At 35.5% G+C, this 21824-nt stretch overlaps 1 protein-coding gene across 1 annotated transcript in view; it reads right to left on the bottom strand.

The window, feature by feature from the left end:
• Positions 1 to 3909: 3909 nt before the first annotated feature.
• The window catches only part of LMAN1 (lectin, mannose binding 1), a 37854-nt gene continuing 19939 nt past the window's right edge, over positions 3910 to 21824 (bottom strand). Inside the window, exons 11-13 of the mRNA XM_077135328.1 lie at positions 12465 to 12618; positions 6519 to 6640; positions 3910 to 6241 (exon numbers count right to left, since the gene is read on the bottom strand). Of these exons, the coding sequence (XP_076991443.1) occupies positions 6205 to 6241; positions 6519 to 6640; positions 12465 to 12618 (313 nt within the window). The 3' untranslated portion in view covers positions 3910 to 6204. The remainder of the gene's footprint in view (positions 6242 to 6518; positions 6641 to 12464; positions 12619 to 21824) is intronic.

Raw genomic sequence — 21824 nt, 5'->3', positions numbered from 1 at the left:
CCTCTCCCCTCACCCCCACCTCCCAATCCTTTTTCTTATGTTCCCCATTTTAAGGAATGGTACCACTTTCATCCAATTCCCCAAGTCAGAAACAGTATTTTACAACACTCTTTTCAGTCACTCCCTACATCAAATCTTAGTAGCTGTCAAAAACGCTCCTAAGAGAAAATAACCATTGGTATTTTCAACTTTTCTATCTCCACTGTCTCTGCTTCCTTCAGACCAACATTTTCCTCCTGGAACACTGCTGAGCTGGTCTCTCCTCAAAGTCTCCTTTTTCCAGTCCATTCTCCAGGAAGCAGCCAGAAAGATCTTTCTAAATGTAAATGTCTCTCCTCTGCTTACACCTTTCATGGCTCCCCACTGTCTTTTGGATGAAGTCCAAGCTCCTTAAAAAGCTTACAGAGCCCAGGAATCTGGCTCCTGTATATTCCATCGAACCATCTTTGCCTTTATTCGCCAGCAAAGCAGAATTGCTTACAGGTCCTCAAAATGTTTTTTGACTGGATGCTTTTGCTTGTTACCTTGTCTGCTTGGAATAAGTTCTCTTTCCCCCTCCCTCATTTCCATGGCTCATTAATGCCAACACACATGTAGGGATATAGTTCAGGTAACATCTGAAGATCCCTAAAACCCTCTTACCACCTGGTTCAGACTCAACATCCTTCAAATACGAATCTGTGTATCAATCCTGGAAAATTCTCAGTGATTTTATCTTTGAACATTTCATCATGATTTTCCCTATTCTTTCTAGAATTCCTGGTTAGATGTATGTGTACCTTTGCATTGACACTCAGTTTATTTTTTTTAGTGCTGGTTTGAAACTGTCATGTTCCCCCAGAAAAGCCACGTTCCTTTAATCCCAATCCAATCATGTGGGGACAGACCTATTGTTTAGGAAGGAACCTTTTGATCAGGTTGTCTCCATCGGTATGTGACACACCCAATTGTGGGTATGACCTTTTGATTAGATTATTTCCATGGAGGTGTGATCCCACCCATTCAAGGTGGGTCTTAATTAGTTTATTGGAGTCCTTTAAAGGGGGAAACATTTTGGAGAGGGCTCAGGCACAGAAATTTGGAGATGCTTGGAGTGCCAACAGAGATGCTTAGAAAAGTCATGAAACCAGGACACAGATGCTTGAAGAAATCTTCAGCCCCAGGAGATGCTAGGCTAAGAAATGAAACCTGGAGTTTGCCCCGAGAAGCTAAGTGAGGACCCACAGATGCTTAGAGAAAAAGCCACTGGAATCAGAAGCTGGAATCAATGGAACCAGGAACAAGGACCAGCAGACGTCAGCCACATGCCTTCCCATGTGACAGACATGGGCCTTTCTTTGAAGTCACTATCTTTCTCTGGATGCCTTAGTGTGGACATTTTCAAGGCCTTAGAACTGTAAACTTGTAACTTAATAAATCCCCTTTATAAAAGCTGATCCTCGGATGGTGTGATGGTGGCTCAGTGGCAGAATTCTCACCTGCCATGCCAGACACCCAGACTCAATTCCTGGTGCCTGCCCATGTTAAAAAAAAAAAAAAAAAAAAAAAAAGCCAATCCTTTTCTGGTACATTACATTCCAACAGCTTTAGCAAACTGAAACACCACCTTTTAAATCTCTATGCTGCATTCTGGATAATCTCACATCTATCTTCCAAATCATTAATTCTTTTCAGCTGTATCATATCTGATATGCACGTTTAATTCCTCTCTTCCCCATTCCCCAAATCAAGTTCTGTTCTGGGCTGTTCTTTTTAACTCCAGCTGTTCTATTTTTCAGTATTCCATTCCTTCCATATGATTTCTAATCCTTTATATATTTTCAGCCTTTTTTTGAGTCATTTTTAAATATACAGATTTGATAGCCTTTTTCAGAGTGCTCTATTGTTCCAGATTCTTGGAGGTGCTAAGTTTCCTACTTAGAGTCTGCTGTCACTCTTTCATATTTATTGGTTTGGTTTGTAAATTTTAGAGCTATTTCAGTTAGGATTGGCTTTTCTGTGTGTGTCTGACATACCTCAGTTGTGGAATTATTGCTAAAGAGTGTTTTGTTTTGCCTTCTGGATTTTACCAGAGCAGAACCAATGCATCCAGTTTTTGGCTTAGAGAATTCCATACATGCAGGCAAAGTTTGGACTGAAGCTTCAAGTTTCTCACAGGCAACTGTCCTTCTGCCCAGAACCCCAGGCTGAGAAGTGTCCTTATCCCTTTCGTGGGTTGTTGAGTTGAAGATCAAGAGTAGTTTTAGCTCACTTCCACTGAAGGGGTTCTTCTCAGGTCCTAGCTTTATCCTGAGTCTCAGTTTGAAATGTGCCTTTTTTTCCCAGGCTTAAGACAAACTCCCCACTGCCCCATTTGAACATGACACCTTCCACCTATGGCCTCCCGGGCTTACCTGTGGTCTATCTGCACCCCTCCTGCTGGCAGGCTCACTGATCAGGCTTCTCTCTGGTTTCTTTCAGTTCTCTCTGGTTTCTTTCAAACCCACCTATGTATTTTAATCTTTTATTTTTATTTTATCTAGCATTTCTGTATGTTCATGACAGAATGGCCCATTACCTTAGTCTGCCACTTTGTGAAACCTTTCTATAAGGACTCTTTTCAAATTCTGTGAGATAAGTATTATGAGGAAACTGAAGTAAGCAGCAAAGCCAAGATTCAAACCCAGATTTATCTGACTCCCAAGCCCTAGACTTTCCTCTATTCCAGTTCTTAGGATTGGAATTACTTGGTCAGAGGTGCTGGCCAAAAAGATTTAAACATTCTTTTTGGAACTGCCAACAGCAATGACTAAGACTTACAGCTTGGCTAGCTACACTTCGACCAACATTTGGTTTTTAATGGTGAAAACCACCAGATATGTTATTTCAATTGTCTGTATATTTCTTTACTAACAAGAATAAACATTAATCCATTATCATTTATAAATTATATTTTTATGCTTTTATGTTTTGACTCATCGATAGCTATTTCTTATCCAAGATTAATAAAGGAAAAAGTAAATTTACTAAAATAGTTCTTTATTTGAGTAAGGTCAATGTCATTTCTTGAATTCCAGCTAGCATCAAATAACAATCAGGAAAAAAAAGCTAGACAAAATGTTATCCAATTGAAATTAACAGTGGATAAAAAACCTTTTAAACTTTACAATATCAATAAAAGAAATATAGTGAACAGCAACATACAGATCTAAAAAGTTGCAAGTGTTGATTTTACATTAAATCTTATAAATTAAAAAATCCCTTGTGTGATAAGAATAAGAACAGGGAAAGATAATCACATCTTAATATTCACAACTGTTATTTATGTTCTTTATAAAGACTGTATCTTTGCAATGCGGTGGGTCAGGCAATCCCTTATTTCAAGTAACTTCTGTTTTCCCAAGTTGTCAAAAAGTACAATTGTCTGAGATAAAATTTCATAACAATCACAACCAAGAAAGCAAAAAGCTTTAGCAGGCAGTATTTGGATAGGAGTTTTCATGGCTAAACCATAATCTGAAGACAATTTTAATTTTGTAAGTGTAGAAGCCATTACCAAACTACTAAGAGCTACAGGCAAGAATCTGGGGTTAGTTTGCAGTTGCTGATGAACCAAGAGTTTTAGTAAAAAGAACATTAGGTCAATTTTAAGTATAAAAGAATCAGTGCACAACTGACAATGAAATTATCATTATGCTCTCATTTCAGCTTTAAACAAACAAAAAAACAAAAGTTAAAAAAACCCACACAACCTTTTTTTTTTCACTCCCCATGTTGGTTCTAAAACTCTGGTGTCCTCAGAATCACCTGAGGTCCCTGCTGAAAACTCACTTAGAAGGCCCACCACCGAATTCTGATTCAAACAGTTTGGAATGGGCCCTGGGATCTGAATTCTTAAGCCACCACACTTTGAGAAACACTGATATCCCCTTAATTCATAAAATATTATTTATTATTTGCGGCTTTATAGTAAAGTTTCAAACTAAATAAAACATTTAAACAATGAGAACATGAAGTACATTAGATAAGAGTATTAACCATTATGCAATTGCATTTTCTTGTTAAAAGTGGTACCATAAGCACGACTTACAGGAAAATTTTAAAATCAATAGTTTTAATCCAAGGCACCTATAAAATACTTGCTGGTGTGAGAGAAGAGAACAAATTCAATTATTATACAAAATAGTACAGAAATGAAAGAATCCTGGCAGTGACTGGTTATTCCATAGAGCAAATATTGCCCCTCAAAAATGAGCTAAAGTCAACGATTTTGAGGAAAATCAACAAAACTTTAAATGGGTAAACTGCTTTACTGAATGGTTTGCAAGCAAGTTATTACTAAGTTAAGAGGAAAAAGGATTCATGCTCAAACTGTTTCATATCAGCCGCCTCTGCTTATATTAGGAATGGTCAGATCGAAGTCCGAATTTGAGCTGGACAAATGTGAAGATGCATAGGTCTGGTATTCCTTTAGTTTTAGGCACATGTGACCATGGATTTTATAATACTGAACTTAGCAGCCTTTTACCTCATGAGGATTTCCCAAGTATCTTAGCCTACAACTTAAACATTCTTCTGAGGTATAAAAAATTTTTTTTTCATGAAATAAGAGTAAATTCTGTGACGATATCTTATCTCAAACATGAATTTCAAAATGTTAACACTACAAGGAAAAATACTAGAGAAGTGTTTTCTATGTTGAAGTGAAGGAAGCAGAGTGAGTCATCATTAGAATATTCTCCTTTAGTATTTGAGGATAAATACTAAAAATTTATCATGAAAAACATGCATGCTATAAATCAGGTATTGCTATAATGCAAAGTTCCTCATAAAGTCTTTATGTAGATTTTAGGCAGCAAGTCCAGTCTGTAAGTGACATTTGAGAGCAAACATACGAAGGCTGGAAGAATTAAATAGTAGTATTTTCTAAAATAGTATTTTTTTGGATTCTGTAACAAATAAAAGACAAGCATTTTAGTTAAAGATGTCGAGTATTTTGAAAGTAGCAAAAGTAAGTTTACATCAACTGTGAAAAAAATTAAATTTGCACTTTAAATATCATTTACAGACTGTTTCTATGATACCTAGAACAATGTAGAAAGACTGTAAAACTCCTTCCTGTTGGACATTTCAAGGTTAAGCTTACTAAAGTGCTCCAAAATATACTTAGTTCTTATTCTCACATTAAGAGAAAGGAATCAGAAGTATTAACCCTAGTTTCCAAATTTTGTCTTTAAAAATCTTAAACTGCTTCTACTAGAGTCTCCTTGATTTAAAGAGTATGTAAACAGTCACAATGCCAGGTAGTATGGAGTTATGTAAACTAGAATGCAGTGGTGGCTTTTGTGAATTTAGAATGTCTTCAGAATATGCAATCTAGGCTGAATTTACATGCTGTACAAAATAGGAGACTTAAGTCCCTCAAATTATATATATAAATGCAAAATGTTTTTTCATAATACTGAACTGACATCTTTGGAATGATGAAATTTAAAAAAATGGGCAATTGTGAAATGAATACATGACCAGGCAAAACACCCATAAAAACCATCATCAAAAGAATCTTTACATCTAAATGGTTTTTAGGCAAAGAGAGCTCTTAATTTCCCTCAAAAGTTTCTGTTACAAGTAAAATATACCATTAATAATCAAAGGGAAAAAATACTTCAAGAAATACTCAAAAGCCTATTATCCAGATCCTTAAAGCTCTCAGACAAAATATTCTTTGATTCAAAGGGAATTGTATCAAGATTAAAGGACTACAGGACTGGGTTTTAGATTATAAGAAATTCGGATCTCAAAAAAAGACTCTGGTTATAAAATAAACATAAGGAAGAGCTCTTAATTGGACCTCAATATTAGGGGCAGGGGCAGGTTACAGGGTAAGTACATTTACGTTAAATAAAGAAACCTCCAATTATCAGAGACTTAGGGGTAATATTCATATCAGGGGTTTCCTCCATTTTCTTATTTATAATATTCTGTTCATTGGCTGCATTCTACTGACCAGAGATTCACAGAAATTTAAATAGATTTATGTACTATGCACAATTTTACATGTAGTTGTCTTTGTGTTAAGGTTTATTCCTACTGCAAGTCAATATTTAAAGTTATTTTATACAGAATTTAATAATTTAGACTATGAAGCAATTTAAATACATAAATTCCCTCAAAAAGACAACATTTTGTACATACATACATGATGTACACATAAGAAAATGGTGGTCAAAAGAATTTTTTGGCAGCTGCTTCTTGCTGAGTCCTAAAGGTGAAAAAAAAAGAAAAAACTGAAACATTTCAATATAATTTGGAAAGAAACAAGACTACTTACAATTAAAATATACAATGCCTTTTGAATTATACAATTTAATGAAAATAAATTCTATATATGTACTCTCAAATGAACTGAAATAGACTGGAAACAATATTTCATTTGTATAACTGATTTTATAGGTGTTGAACATTCTAAAACGGACACAGATAACTTGGTTGATGTTTTAAATTAAACAGATACAAAAATATTTTATCAAGACACTTACCTATACATGATATAACCAATGAATAACACCGTTTGTACCACTACAAATATAATGAAATGAATTGTAGATAAACACGATGGAAATGGTGGTAGTTCTGGGCATTTCGGTTTTTCATGTGGTGGCTATAAGACAAAGAACTTTTTATTACAATGAATCAAATTAATATTTTGGAAAAAGAAGCAAATGTGGCATCAATATAAAAATCATGGTATATTATATAAATTCAAGTATTTCTATTCATTTATTCTATAAAATATCCTTTATCCCCTTAATTTTTTCTGCCAAACTTTCTGAAAGACTATTTTACACTGAAAGCCTTCTACCTTTCACTATGCAGTCTCTCTCTATTTCACTGTGACTTGGCTCCTATTTTCATCACCATGATGATGATTTTAGTATTCTTGAAGCTCCAGGAGCTATGGCCATTACAGATGCCCATGGAACACTCTCAGTTTACACTTGCTGGGTTGGCATAATTAGTAGCACTCCTTTCATTTTCAATAGTTTTCTGGTATAGAAAATTAATTATATGGTCACCTACCAATGAACTACTTGAGAAATATAATGACTTTTTTTTTTTTTTTAACATGGGCAGGCACTGGGAATCGAACCCGGGTCCTCTGGCATGGCAGGCAAGCATTCTTGCCTGCTTAGCCACCATGGCCCGCCCTAATGACTTTTTCTTAACTAACATCCTCTCTTTAATCATGTAGCACTCAATATTACAGACAAATTTTGAAAAAAATTGTTTTCCTAATTGAATACTCCTTTGTATTTAAGGAGACAATTAAATACTAGGGACAAAGATTTCATCACGGTATCTAGACAGCATGGCTTCTAAGATTAGTTAGTTCTTCTCAATGTTTAATACAATGGGGTAAAGTTCTTTGGTTCATATATTACACCTGTAGCAACACTTGGTTACTGCAACGAAGGCTAAAGTTGGGGGGAAACAACCTCATAGAAAACTAGGGGAGGATGTGTCATGGTGGCTCGGTGACAGAGTTCTCGCCTGATTGCCAGAGACCCAGGTTCAATTCCTGGTGCCTGCCCATGCAAATACAAAACGGAAAAACAAACTAAGGGAACAGATAATAATGATTTGGATAAAAGGTAATGGTCAGTAAGAAAACTATGGAGCCTTATTTTCAAGGAAAGAAAATGAGTATATCCAAGGTCTACCCATGTATATATGACTAAATGCAGTATCCAAAAATACAAGGGGGACAGGATTAAAGGTTACAGACTTAAGGTCTTCCCTGTCTACCACTTACTATCTAAAGACTTTGGGAAAGTCAACTTAATTTAACATGTTAATTTTTTTCCCTAAAGGAAGATGGATGCTAGAAAAAAAAGCTTCTAAAAAGATAAAGCCTCATATAAAATATAAGGGACGGGACTTCTGTTTCTGGTAAGATAGACTAGGCAATCTGAACCAACAATCTTGTAGAAGACAACTAGCAGAGCCAGAAACCAATCCAATCCAATCAAATAAAAACACCTGCTTAAAGGCAAAGGAAGCTAACAAGATAGCAAGAACTTATGGGATAAGGATCTTGGAAAATACAAATAGGCCAAAGAAATACACTTAAAACCACCCATGGATCAAAGATGAAATTAAAATGGAAATTATAAAATATTTTCATTGAGTGATAATATAAACATTAAATATAAGAAACTCATGGAATGGGAGGAGCGACTTCTGTTCCTGCCCCGCAGGGGGAACTACTACAGGAACTGTTCTCCCACCTTAAACAATAGAAAAGCACATAAAATATAAAATAGGTGTTTTCAGATACTGGACACAGACAGTATGGGGCTACAGGACTGTGATAACAAAGAAAGGGGAACTAATCAAGGTGAGAGCTAAGACTGCCCCAGCCCATTGTGTAGAGGTAGTTGCTTGTCTGCAGAACAGGGAGACGGAACTCCAATAAAACCCAGAGGTACGGCTGAGTTGAGAAAACGGAGTGCACTTTAGGGAGGCCAAAGTGGCCAGAATGTGTGTAACAGAAAACGAAAAGAGGTAGCTGCCCAGAGAGAAAACTCTGGAGAACTGTGGAAGAGTCCCTTAGAATCTTTGGCTGAATATGGACCTACACATGTAAGGGATGGAATTCCACAAAGCCATGAAAGAATAACTGAAAGCAATAGGCCAAATGATTCCCAGGGCTTATACAGGGACTGGGCATGGCTTGCTCTCCCAGCAGTCAGAGCGGAGAGACCATAAAGGGCATCAGATGGAATTCTCAGAAGGGTATATCAGTAATGAGGGGGAATTAACTCTACACTAGTGGTTCTCAATTGGGGAAACTGCCACCCCGGGGTAACATTTAACAATGTCTGAGGATATTTTTGATCATCATGACTGGGATTTGTCACTACCATCTAGCAGAGAGAGGCTAAGGATGCTGCTAAATATCCTACAATGCACAGGATAGACCTTTACAACAAATAATTATCTAGTATAAAATATCAATAATGCAGACTTAGAAGCCCTGTCCTAAAGACTTACCTAGATCTACAAAGCTTAAAAAGCACGCCTTGAAAGGATCAAACTAATCCCCAAAAACTTTACGATAGGCCAGAATAAGGCCAAACATTAAAAGAATACCACCACAAAATCAACTAACCAACAACGTAAAAGTTAAAATTTCCAATATCCAATAAAAAAATTACCAAGTATGAAAGGAAGCAAGAATATATGACTCATTATCAGGAGAAAAAATTAATCAATAAAAACAGACTCAGAAATGATATAGATGATGGAATTACATGACAGGGACATTAAAACATTTTATAAATATACTCCAAAAGCTTAACAATGTAAAGGAAAGCATATAATGAGGAAAGAAAACACAGGTATTAAAAGGGATCTAAGTAGAACTTCTGGAGATTTAAAGAAAAAAACATAAAACAACATGGAAGAAATTAGGAGCAGATTAGACAATTGCAGAAGAAAATATTAACAAATCTGAAGACATGGCAATAAAAATGATTCATAATTAGAAGTGGTATAACATCAGAAAGGGGGGAAGGGACAGAAAAGAATGGCTGAAAAGTTTTCAAACTGAAGGACAACTAGACACATACAGATCCAAGATGTTAAGCCCCAAGCAGAAGAAACAGCAAGAAAACAAAATCAAAACAAACCATAAACTGAGGAAAATCAGTATTAAAGAGAAAATCTTAAAAGCAGAGAAAAAAGAAACATTATATACAGAGGATATAAGTAAGAATGACAATTTTTCTCATCAGAAACTATGCAAGCTATAATACAATGGAATGGCATCAGTCAGAATAAAACCGTTTTTTTAGACTCCTATACCCTGTGCAACTATCTTTCAAAAATGAAGACAAAATAAACACTTTTCAGATAAACAAAAGCTTAAAGAATTTGAGTAAACCCGCACTATAAGATATGTTAAAATAACTTCTTCAGGAAGAAGAAAAATGATACCAGATGCAAATTTCGAGCTACACTAAGGAATGAAAGCCCTGAAAATGGTAAGTACACGGGTAAATATCAGAGACATTTTAATTCCTTTAAAAAACAATTGTTTAAAGTAAAAAGAAAAGAAATCAGAATGTATTATGGATTTATAGTATATGTAGAACTAAAATGTAGGACAACAGCAGCAAAAGGACAGAAGAGGAAAATGGAAGCACGTAAGTGTTATGTTATTGAAGACATGCTGTGACAAATTAAAGATATATACTGTAAACCCTAGAGTAACCACTCAAAACAAAGATGTGAGTTAAAAAGTCAACAGTGGGGATAAAATGGAAGCATTAGAAATAACTGAATAGTACAAGAGAAGGTACACACACACACGCAGATGGGAAACACAATGTCCACCAAGAAGGGACTGGTTAAATATACTATGATACAGTCACACAATGGAGTTCTATGCAGCTATGAAAAGGAATAAGGAATATCTACATATTAAATAAAAAAAGCAGGAAAGAGAAAAATATGTATAGTATGCCGCCATTTATCAAAAAAAGGGAAGATTTTATACATACATAGATCTCATTATATGAAAATATAAACAAATAATGAATGAAAGGATAAAACAAAGCCTAAATTAAGCGAGGAATAACAAGGTGGCAAGGGCAAGCAAAGATGCTAGACTTCTTTGAGCATATCTCATTTTGCAGATCTGAGGAATTTGGATCCAACTGTCCAATCTGAGACATGTGCCCAACTGTGCAGTGTATGAGAGTGCGTCTAACAGTGCGCCTTCCCCAACTGCGCAATGTGAAAGGTCCGTTTCCTCGCCAGCCCTGGCAACAGCATACGTTATCAGACTTTGGATTTTTGTCAACTAGGTAAGAAAAGGTATCTTAGTAGAGTTTTATGGAATTTCTCTTGTAAGTAGCTTGAGCATCTTTTCATATGGTTAAGAGCCATTTACATTTTTCCCCCATAAACATTCTATACATTTCTTTAGCCCATTTTTTGGGGGGGGGAAGGGAGAATATTTATTTTATTATTATTATTATTATTTATTGTATAATATAACATATATACAAAGCAAAGGAAGAAAAAGCAATAGTTTTCAAAGCACTCTTCAACAAGTAGTTAAAGACTAGATCCCAGAGTCTGTCATGGGCTATCATACCATCATCTCAGAGTTTTCCTTCTAGCTTCTCCAGAATACAGGAGAATAGAAGGAAGAAATTTTTTTATCATCACAATTGACTTTTTTTTCTTTTTTTTGTGAAAAATAACAGATACACAAAAAAAGTAATAAATTTCAAAGCACAGAACAACAATTAGTTGTAGAACAGATTTCAGAATTTGGTATGGGTTACAATTCCACAATTTCAGGTTTTTACTTCTAGCTGCTCTAAGACACTGGAGACTAAAAGAAATATCCATTTAATGTTTCAGCACTCATTATCGTTTGTTAAACCCTACCTTTACTGTATAACTCCACCATCATCTTTGATCTTTCTATCCCACTCTTCAAAGGCAGTTGGACTACGGACATCCTAACTTTTTTCATACCAGAAGGTTTAGCCCACTTCTTTTTTTTTGGACACATAATCCGCGAATTGAACCTGGGTCTCCCACATGAAAGGCAGGCATCCTAGCCAATGAACTATCCGTGCACCCCTAGCCCATTTTTAAAAAGGGTTGTTCCACACCACACTTCAAACATTGGTTATTTCAAGGAATTTGGACTAGAAGGAGAAGGGGTAAATACTACAAGTATTTGTGAATTTTGTACTAGTTTTTAAAGTCAGCAAATAAGTTAAGGCAAAACATGTTTAAATACCAGAAGTCTGCCTTCTAAAACTGTCCCTTCTACATGTGAAACTTCAACAAAAGGCATCCTCATCCTAGTTTTAATATTGTTTTTTTATAAAAATGTAGATGAATTTTGCAGGAAAAAACAAACAAAAAACAAATCAAATAAAGTAAAAACTTTAAAAATATGAACTGGGCAAGAAGGAAAAACAGCTGCATAGGAGAAGAATCCTGTTTAAGGAAAGCTGCTATTATCCAGTCAGCTTTAAATCTGTGCTTTCGAAAGCCTAGACAGAGAGAAATAAGAGTTACCCAGTTCTTCTTTACCTAACAGAGGGGTTTGCCATCCGAGATATTTATTCACCTTTTTCCAAGCTGTTTAAAGATATCATTACTAATAATAAGAACCACGTTTTTAAAGAGGGTTTAAGAAGATAATTAGAAAACAAAAAGTGGAACTGTGATAGCTCCACTAATTGGAAAAGCATTCAATTTTAAGAAAAAGAAAAATTCTATTCTACAGGATATGAAAGTACAGCATGGGCCAATTCTATCTTGAACATTAACTATGGAGCATCAGCAGAAGTAAAGGGTTAAAATATTTTCAGTGGAATAAAGCAAAATGTATTCTTCCTTTCATAAAGGAGATTGTGACATTTATAAAAATAAAAGGAAAAGAAAAAACTTACCATATTCCGTTGTATTAGGTTGTCTATGTCCCTCTTTACGACATGAAGGTGCTCTTTGATATCATTGAAGTGCTGTGTGGTTTCATAAACTCCCCCTGCAGATCCTGGATGCTGTATTCCACTGACCACTCGGACGGTTTCACTCATGGAATTCCTGAAAGAGAAAATCCCTTTAGACAATGGAATCGCTAAAAAGATGATTTCTTTCAGTCATAGCTTTTAAATGCTCAGACACATTTCTAAGATCAATAAAACGGAGGGGGGGAAGTGGGGAAATAAAGAAAATCAATACTTCAAAAAACAAACTGTTTTCAAATCAGGAAAAAAATTAAAAACTACAACTTAACATGCCTTTATCTTTAAAGTACTTATCTAAAAATAAGCACATAGAGAACACCACAAAATAATGAGCATTAAAACCAATATCATAAATCAATACTGAATAATATAATGGACAATATTCTTAACGAACTTAAAAGAAATCCTTCTAAGTAGTCTATGTAAATCTGTTTCTCCTTGCAGTTCTAATAGGTGGCCTCTGTGTAAACCTAGTACTTCAACTGGACCCAACCAAAGAAGCAACTATCTGTTCCAAATATGAGTGAAAAACTAGTAGTCCAGCATATGGACAGAGGATATAATAGTCTCCATTGTGGCAACTCTTTGAAGGGTAATTTTGACTTTACACAACATTTTACCTTACACAATGACTTTAGAACTAAAGCTCCAAGCAAGATGCGACTACACTGTTCAGATGTAAGAAAAAGAGCTGTATCGTTGCCTTTGCCCTTTGGATATGAAACTGTAAGCATCACAGTAAAAGACTGCAAATATTTTTCTTTAAAAATGCTCAGAAATATAGCAGCATTATTTATTAATAAAAAGGGATTAATAAGTTTTAATTTTTCTGAAAATATTAGTTGACTTAGGAATACATAAAAAGCTCTATAAATGACAAGTGATTTATGTTATTAATATTCATATTACAAAGCATCTTCAAACCTGGGGACTTTTGTGAAAAAATCAGACTGGAATAGCACAATGTTGATAACTGTTGAAGATGCTGGCAGATATATACTAGGTTCACTATTCTATTCTTTCTACTTCTGTTTGGAAATGGCCATAATAAAAGTGTTTAAAAATGCTTAAAGTCTCCATAATCTGTGTGGTGGTTTGAAGCTGTTATGTACCCCAGAAAAGGCCATGTTCTTTTAATCCACGCTTGTGGGTGCAGCTCTATTGTGGGTGATACCTTCTGATTAGGTTGTTTCAATTCAGATGTGACCCACCCAATTCAAGGTGGGCCTTAATTCTTTACTGGAGTCCTCTATGTGGATAAAAGGCAGAGAAGTTTGGAGACAGTACACAGAGAAACACCCAGAGAAAGTGCACAGAGGGAAAGAAGTCCCAGAGATGCTAAGAGAGGATCTACAGATGCTCTGTAAGAAAGCCACTGGAATCTGAAGCTCAAAGCAATGGACACTGTAAGTGACGGACCAGCAAATGCAGGCTATATGCCCTCCCATGTGACAGGGGTGTACCAGATGCCAGCAGCCTTTCTTCAGAGAAGGTATCCTCCTATTGATGCCTTAATTTGGACATTTTAATGGCCTTAAGAACTGTAAATCTGTAAACTAATAAATCCCCATTGTAAGCCAACCCATTTCTGGTATTTTGCATTCCAGTAGCTTTAGCAAACCGAAACAGTCTGCAGCTTATCTTTCTTACTTTATCCCTCGCTACTCCCTTTCCTCTACTTTGGCTCCTGGCATTTCCTGAGAATAGTCTTCACTGTTTAGTCTGTGTTTTGCGATGCTTTTTAGTCAGGGTCCCTCCCCCAAATTTGAAGTTCAGTCCAAATGCTATGTGTCCTCCATATTTTTCTTTCTCTGACCCTTCCCTGTCAAATGCAATCACTCCCTACACACACACACACACACACACACACTGTTTTCTACTTTGTATATGCATAAATGGATTATCTCCCTCAGAGCATAAGCTCCCTGAGAATAAGGATCACATCTCTGATTTCCTAAGTGTCTTTGACAGTTATAGTTCAATCTGGAGGAATAAATAAGCTAATTCATTTCTCTGCAGTAAAACTTAGTTTAAAAAAGTAGGGTGCAGAGGTGGTTCAGTGGCAGAATGCTTGTCTTCCATTAGGGACCCAGGTTCGATTGCCGGACCCTGCACCGCCCCCCTGCCCCCCAAAAAGTAAAAGCTTTGCTGGAGAAGAGAAAAAAAGGAATTCAAATCTTAAAATTACTTAAGAAAAAAATGTAATATCTTGGGTTGAATGTTAACTAAAAATTTATGTTTTTAAAAATTATACATTTGAGTTATATGAGCAATGAAGACTTGAAAATTACAATATATCTCAAATGCTCCCTAAATATCACATGCTGCTTCAAATTTTCTTTTAATAGCACACTGCTCAAGAAAATTCATGGGAATCCAAGTTTTTTCATCAAAACCCAATTTAAGGGTACATTTTTATATACCTAAAATACTAAGACACCATCTCAGAATATGTAATGCTCTCATATATCTACATTTAAGAATTTCCTAGAAACCTCAACTTCCTTACACGTAAATTTCTTAATATTCAAAGACTGGATCATAATGTGTGCATTAATTTGCCTGTTGATTCTAACATACAGTACCTGTTACATATGAGCCTGACATTTTTTAGGAAAATAATTTTGTGCTAGAAAAAATATAATCCCTGCCCTGCAAGTATGAATACTCTATTAGGAAAGCAACATGATAAGCCCATCTTACTTCTATGCAGGAAGATGCACTTAACTTTAGCTGGGCAGCCAGAGCTGGGTGTTAAAGGAGAAAGAGGGTTCTTTGGGGGATGGAAATATAGTGAACGGAGGGCAGTCTAGGCTACGGTCAAGTGAAAAGAGGGCCGAATAGGACTCTAGAGAAAAATATCATTCAAGAGATGATGGAAGGAACAGGAATAACTGAAGAAAGCTAAGTTGAAGAAGAAAAAAAAAAGACAAAGAATACCAAGAGCAAACAGTATGAAAGAAGTCTTGAAAGTAAAATACTTCAAGCTGGAGAAAGTAACTACTTCAAGCAGTTGCCATTTTGCTACTGAGTCAAGTAAAATGAGGACAGAAGGGTGCTCGTTAGCAGGGTACCAGTGACTGCAGAAAGGATGGGTTAGTGATATATCAAATTACAGTGGAAACAGCATCAGGTAGTTTTTTTCCTGAAGCTTAGCTAAAAAAGGAAGGGAAACTAAAGCAATAGTTAAAGGAATAAAAAGGATCAATTGAAGGTTTGGTTTGATTTGATTAGTGTTAAAGCGGAAAAATATTTATTAAATGGAAGGAAATCATACCGAGGACTAAGCTAAAGACAGAAGTGAGAGATCATTCATTCATAAAGCAAGGTTCAAAAATAGCAGAGGTTCAATTCCCGGTGCCTGCCCATGTAAAAAAAAAAAGCAGAAAGAATGGGATCCAGAGCTAAGGACTGGCTTTAGACTATGTCTCCTCTGAAACAGGATGAGAACTTCAGGCTGAGTGTAGATGGAGACCAGCTTGGAGGTGGGGGGGCCTGAGGCACAGAAGGAGGTGGAAGAGGTAAGGTGATCTACAAAGAAGAGGATTAATGGTGCGCAGGATTATAGGGCTCAAAGGGAGTGATGAATACCTTTAATAAGACAGTGTGACCAAGAATGAATAAAGAGATGATGAGGAATGAATAAAAATTGATAAGCCGCTTAAATATTACATTACAGGGACAAGTTAAAGATAGAGAATAGAGGATAATTAAGAGCAAGGCCCCAGAAGGTTATGTGACAATATTAATGTGAAAATATCTAGCAAAGTACTTAGAATGCAGAAGATACTCAGTAAATTAGGTAAAGGTAATCAAGAAATGAGAAAAGCTGCAGGCCAAGTCACCAAAATTACATTTATACTTTGTATTCAATTAAAAAAATTCAACCAATTAATAAATGATACAAACCAACACATACAAAGTAGTAGGCTGAGAAAAACAGTTTGTAACTGTCCAGTGAAAAGGCTTAAAAGCAATGATACTACAGTAGCAATAAGCTGTCCTGTACCCAAATTGTCTGTAAACATTATAGACAGTTTTTATTATCCACTAAAAGACTAGGACTCCTGGATAAAATACTTGTTAGCAGTGATAATATTTAATCTAAATATCAAAATGTCCAGATTTCAACAAAAGATTACAAAACATACAAAGAACCAGGAAGTGATGGCCTATGTAAAGGAGACATTGAAAGCATTAGAAACCATCAGTGAGGAGGACCCGACCCAAGACGTACCAGACAAAGCCTTTAAAACAAGGCTCTTAAATATGCTCAAGGAGCTAAAAGAAAACATGGGTAAAGAACTAGAGATAATTAGGAAAATGACAGATGAACACAAAGAGAATATTAATTTAGAGATGGAAACTACAAAAAGGAACCAAACAATGCTGAAGACCACAGTAACAGAAACTAAAAATTCTTCAAAGGATTCAGCATCAGATGAGGGCTGGCAGAAGAAAGAATCAGTGAACTTGAATATAAGACAACTAAAATCCATCTGAGGAGGAGAAGGAAGAATGAGTGAAGAAACTGAACAGAGTCTGAAGAACATGTGGGATACTATCAAGTATACCAATATATACATTGTGGGAATCTCAGAAGGAGAGAAAAGAAAGGAGCAAAGAGAACAGTCAAGGATATAATGGCTGAAAACTTCCCAAATTTAATGAAAGACATGAATATACACACATCCAAGATTACAGTGAACGCCAAACAGACCCATGGCACATCATGTTATCATCAAGCTGGAAAGCCAAATATAAAGAGAGAATTCTGAAAGCCACAAGAGAGAAGCAACATGTCACATACAACAGATCATCAATAAGATTACTGCCAATTTCTCACTGGAAACCAGGCAGGCAAGAAGGCAGTGGGATGGCATATTTAAGGTGCTGAAAGCAAAAAACTGCCAACCCAGTTTTCTTATATATTTGGCAAAACTGTTTTTCAAAAGACATTCCTAGGAAAACAAAAACAGATGGAGTTCATTATCATTTGAGTGGCCTGACAAGAGCCTTGCAGACTGAAAGGAAAGGATAATGGACAATAGACTGAAGCCCCATAGAGGAATAAAAAGCTCCACTAAGAGTAATAAAAGGGGTAAATATAAATGCCAGTACTATTATATTTTTGGTTTGTAACTCTACTTTTTACTTCCTATAGGACCTAAAAGATAAATACATAAAATATGATAAATCAATGGTTTTAGACTCAAATTACATGTGACAAGAGTGGTTCTGTCATGTGTAATTTGTGACAAGAACTACATAAAGGTGGGGAGACAAATGGGTATAGGAAGAGTTTGTGTAAATTACAAAGTTGGTATCAAAGCAAATGAGATTGTTATAGATGTAGAGTGTTGAATTTAAGCCCTACGTTTACCCCAAAGAAAACAACAAAGAAGATGTTGAAGTTCTTCATATGGAACTTGTATTACTGCGTAACCATCCTGTAAATTTGAAAGTATTTCAAAATAAAAGTTAAAAAATAATAATAAAAAAGAGAAAATCTGATAAACCTTTATCACTTAAAAAGTGTCAGTACATATAGCATGGCCCATATGTTAAAAGATTTGACTTAACTGTGAAACTAATGATGGCAAAGAATCATGAGAATTTACTAACATAATTAAATTAATTACATTTCAGGAAAAAAAAGTCAGCCTCATTGACTCAGAGTTTAACCTTGGAAGCTGCAATGGCACAAATTCATTATTCTGAAAACTGGTAAGGAGAAAGAACCAAGTTATTTATTTTTCCTGTGCTGAACTATTTCAGGATAAACAAAGAGGTGATGGGAGAAAGTTTTCTTAATAAATGAAGAGGGAATTTTAGAAGGAATTTCAGAATAAGAGTATTATCCTTCTTTAACTTCTCCTGAAACGACAGACCAAGCTATTGCTATCAAAGGCTCTTAAAATGTGGGGGGAGGCTGGTGGGGAACTTTTAAATATATGATCAGACTGCTAACACCTGTTAAATAACTTAAAAATGGGTGATGAGGATATTGGGAAGTGGTTCTTATTCTTTCAACTTTCTGGTATATCTGAAAATTTCTATAATGAAAAAAAATAGGCAAGTCTATATTGTGTGCTCGAAATAGCATTTGAAAGAGAGACGGAGAACTGAATTGTTTTGAAATTGTGACCTTTTATCATTCATGGCCTTTTTATCTTTTTGTAAACTGAAGAAGTTCACTGAACTACATGCTTTTAAGGTCTCTTTCTGCTGAGAAGTTCTATGATTCTCTAAAATTATGAAAATTCATAAAGACACAAACTATCCTTTCCATAGAAGGCAATATTTCTATCTCTTTACATTTTTTTCTGAAGCCTAATCTTGTGGAAGATGCTCTACAGGACAAATTCAGAAATTTGAGTTCAGTTTTTCCTTTAACTTACTGTGCGCATGTCATTTGTTCTCAATAAGTGGGAGTTTGTAATGATTGCCCGAAGTAAGTACTTTCATGGACAATACTGGATGGCTAGAATTTCTTAACCTCAAGCTGAATCTTAAGATGTTCTGGTATTAAGTAAAACAGGCAAAGCACAAAAGAGTAAATTATGCTACTCTTCAGATAAGAAAGAAGGGGATATATGAAAATTACCATGTGGAAAAGAAACACAGAAAGGACAAATCAGAAAGTAATGGGAATGGTTACAGACAGGGAATGGGCAGGACAGGGGTGGAGTGAAGGGGAGAATGGGAATGGGATTTCAGGGATGAGGAGGGTGTGGTGTCTCTCTGGTTACATTTTTTAGGCTTTGGCTTTTAGAATCATAATATTATTTAACATACCCAGAATTATCTAACATTTACCCAGATTATAACCAAAACCAACTAAGATATAGAAGGAATTGAAACACCAACAAAGAACCTAACTGTATTATAAACAAATAATATAACCATACTGAAGGAGTGGGAAAGAAAAGAACTTATCGGAAAAACTGCATCTGGACAAGGTACTAAGGTCAAAGGCAAAAGAAACTTTACATAAATAAATCAATCAGTAAATGTGTTTCTTAGTGGAATATGAGTAAACAATTCTGAAACTAAACTACTTTATGTGCATACTAGAATTAAGTCAACAGATAATATATTATCAATAATAGGAACCAGGTCTCTCACTGATGGAAAAGAATTCACAAATAGAAAAGGGAAGGTCAAAAATCAATCCTATGGTATTGGCTTAGAATTCAAACTTCCAGTACAATCCTGTGGTTTTTAGCATTTACGTAGACTGAAGGATAGAGAAATACAGGTATGTATATGCCTGGGTTAGTATACATACAAATATTTCCTGCTCTGTCCACTGAGAGGACCTAGAAGCATTGATATCCCAGCAATAATGAGCACACCTAGCATCCAGATTACTCTCAAAAAAAGGACCAGGGCTCACTGGAGAAACTGATTCCAGCGTTGGGGCAGAGAAAACACAAGATGAAAATGGAATATAGTTTGGTACCAGAAAGTAAGGAAATACTCAAAAAAAAGGATAAGGGCTTGTCAAGAGATCACAGAAGCCAACCTAAAGGAACTCCCAATGACCAAAGTTGGAAAAATCAGAGCAATAAAAAATAATTACAGTACTGGATTATAGCCCACAGAATAAAATAACTATACATGAGTTCATTCTGAGATTAGAAATTGATTAAATAAACAGGGGAGAAGAGACAGCTAGTCCTTACAGCAGAATTCTGATTAATAAATGTGGAAGGAATGATTAAAATAAAAAATAAAACACCATTCGGCAAATAGCATAGTAATTGCTTCAGGCAAGAAACATCAAGGGATGCTAAATTTAACGGATAAAAGTTGGAAGTGAAACAGGACATATACCTAGTTTCAAGGTATCCTCCCTAAGATAACTCCAAAGGAAAAGACAGTAACTTTAGAGGAGAGAAACTAGGAGGAAACCACCATAACCGAGGAATCCAGGCCGACACCACCAGTAATAAGACATACGGACAGCACGGCCACGGACAGCACGGCCACGGACAGGACGCACTGAGGAGTATGAAAAATCATGTCTGTGGTATTTTGCCCAAAACACACAATTTCCATATAATCATGAGTAAACATCAGACAAACCTAAATTGGAGGACATTTGAGAAAATAATTGGCCAATATTCCTTAGAAAGGGCCAGGTCACTTAAGATTCATGGACACTGCAGGAGTCCAAGGAGAAATAATTCAATGCAATGTGGGATCCTGAACAGGATACTGGAACAGAAAAGGGTTGTTCATGGACAAACTGGTGAAATTAATAAGACCATTAGTTAACAGCAATATTTCCTAGTTCTGACAATTAGAACACAGTTACGTAAGGTGCTAACACGAGGGGAATATGGGTGAGGGATATATGGAAACTGTACTATTGTTGTAAATTTTCTGTAAGTCTAAAATTAAATGAAAATAAAAAGATATAAGAAAAATGTCCTGGTACATGATCCATTTTAAATATTACTAAAATAATTTAACTATACACTTAGCATCATAACTATTTTAATCTTAATTTCACAACTTAAGATCTTTTTAAAAAGGCTAAAAACAATTTGAAGAAATACAAATTTGCAGGTACAAATTAGATGTCTCTAATCTCTAGATGTGACGTATTATCTGTCACCTTCTGTTTAATCTAATCCTGTTTAGTGATCTAGTCTAATCAAGACTAATTCGCCTTGATGTTCTTGTCGGCTGGGGACTGTTTATCAGTTGGGGAGGTGCTCTCAAGTTTCAGCTCATGAAAATGTGACAGTGTGACTTGCTTTCTCTGCTCCAGGCTTTGAAAGCTGTTAATTATTTGCACAAGCGCAAATTCTTTTAAGAAATTTATCATTCGGTGTTCCAAGAGACATAAAGAGTGCTTCAACTCTTTGTCCTGAAGGGAATCAGAAAGGGGTAGCCACACACCACATTTCCTTCAAAATAGTTTCATGCCATCAAAAGAAATTCCTGTATCAGCTATCCTTGTATTACAGTCCTACAATGCTATGCATGTTTATTTCCCCACTATTTTTTCATAGAATTATTATATATAACGTTGTATTCTTTTTATATTTTACACTGGGCTCTGTCAAGTAACTTTAATAAACCTACTTTTTAAAAGATGCTAAAGCATTTTTTTCTTTTCTACCTTAGAACAATTTAAAAGTTTAGATAAATTCACAGTTTCAAAATATCAAACGTTCCTTCAGTTTTAACTTTCCTATCTATAAAATGAATCTGGAAAGTGACTTACCTTCATGCAGAAATCTTACAATAATAAGGTGCTTATATACC

The sequence above is a fragment of the Tamandua tetradactyla genome, chromosome 18, assembly GCF_023851605.1.
Source record: "Tamandua tetradactyla isolate mTamTet1 chromosome 18, mTamTet1.pri, whole genome shotgun sequence".
Lineage (NCBI taxonomy): Eukaryota > Metazoa > Chordata > Mammalia > Pilosa > Myrmecophagidae > Tamandua > Tamandua tetradactyla.
The sequence above is the reverse complement of the archived record's forward strand: the minus strand, read 5'-3'. Positions and strand labels throughout refer to the sequence as shown.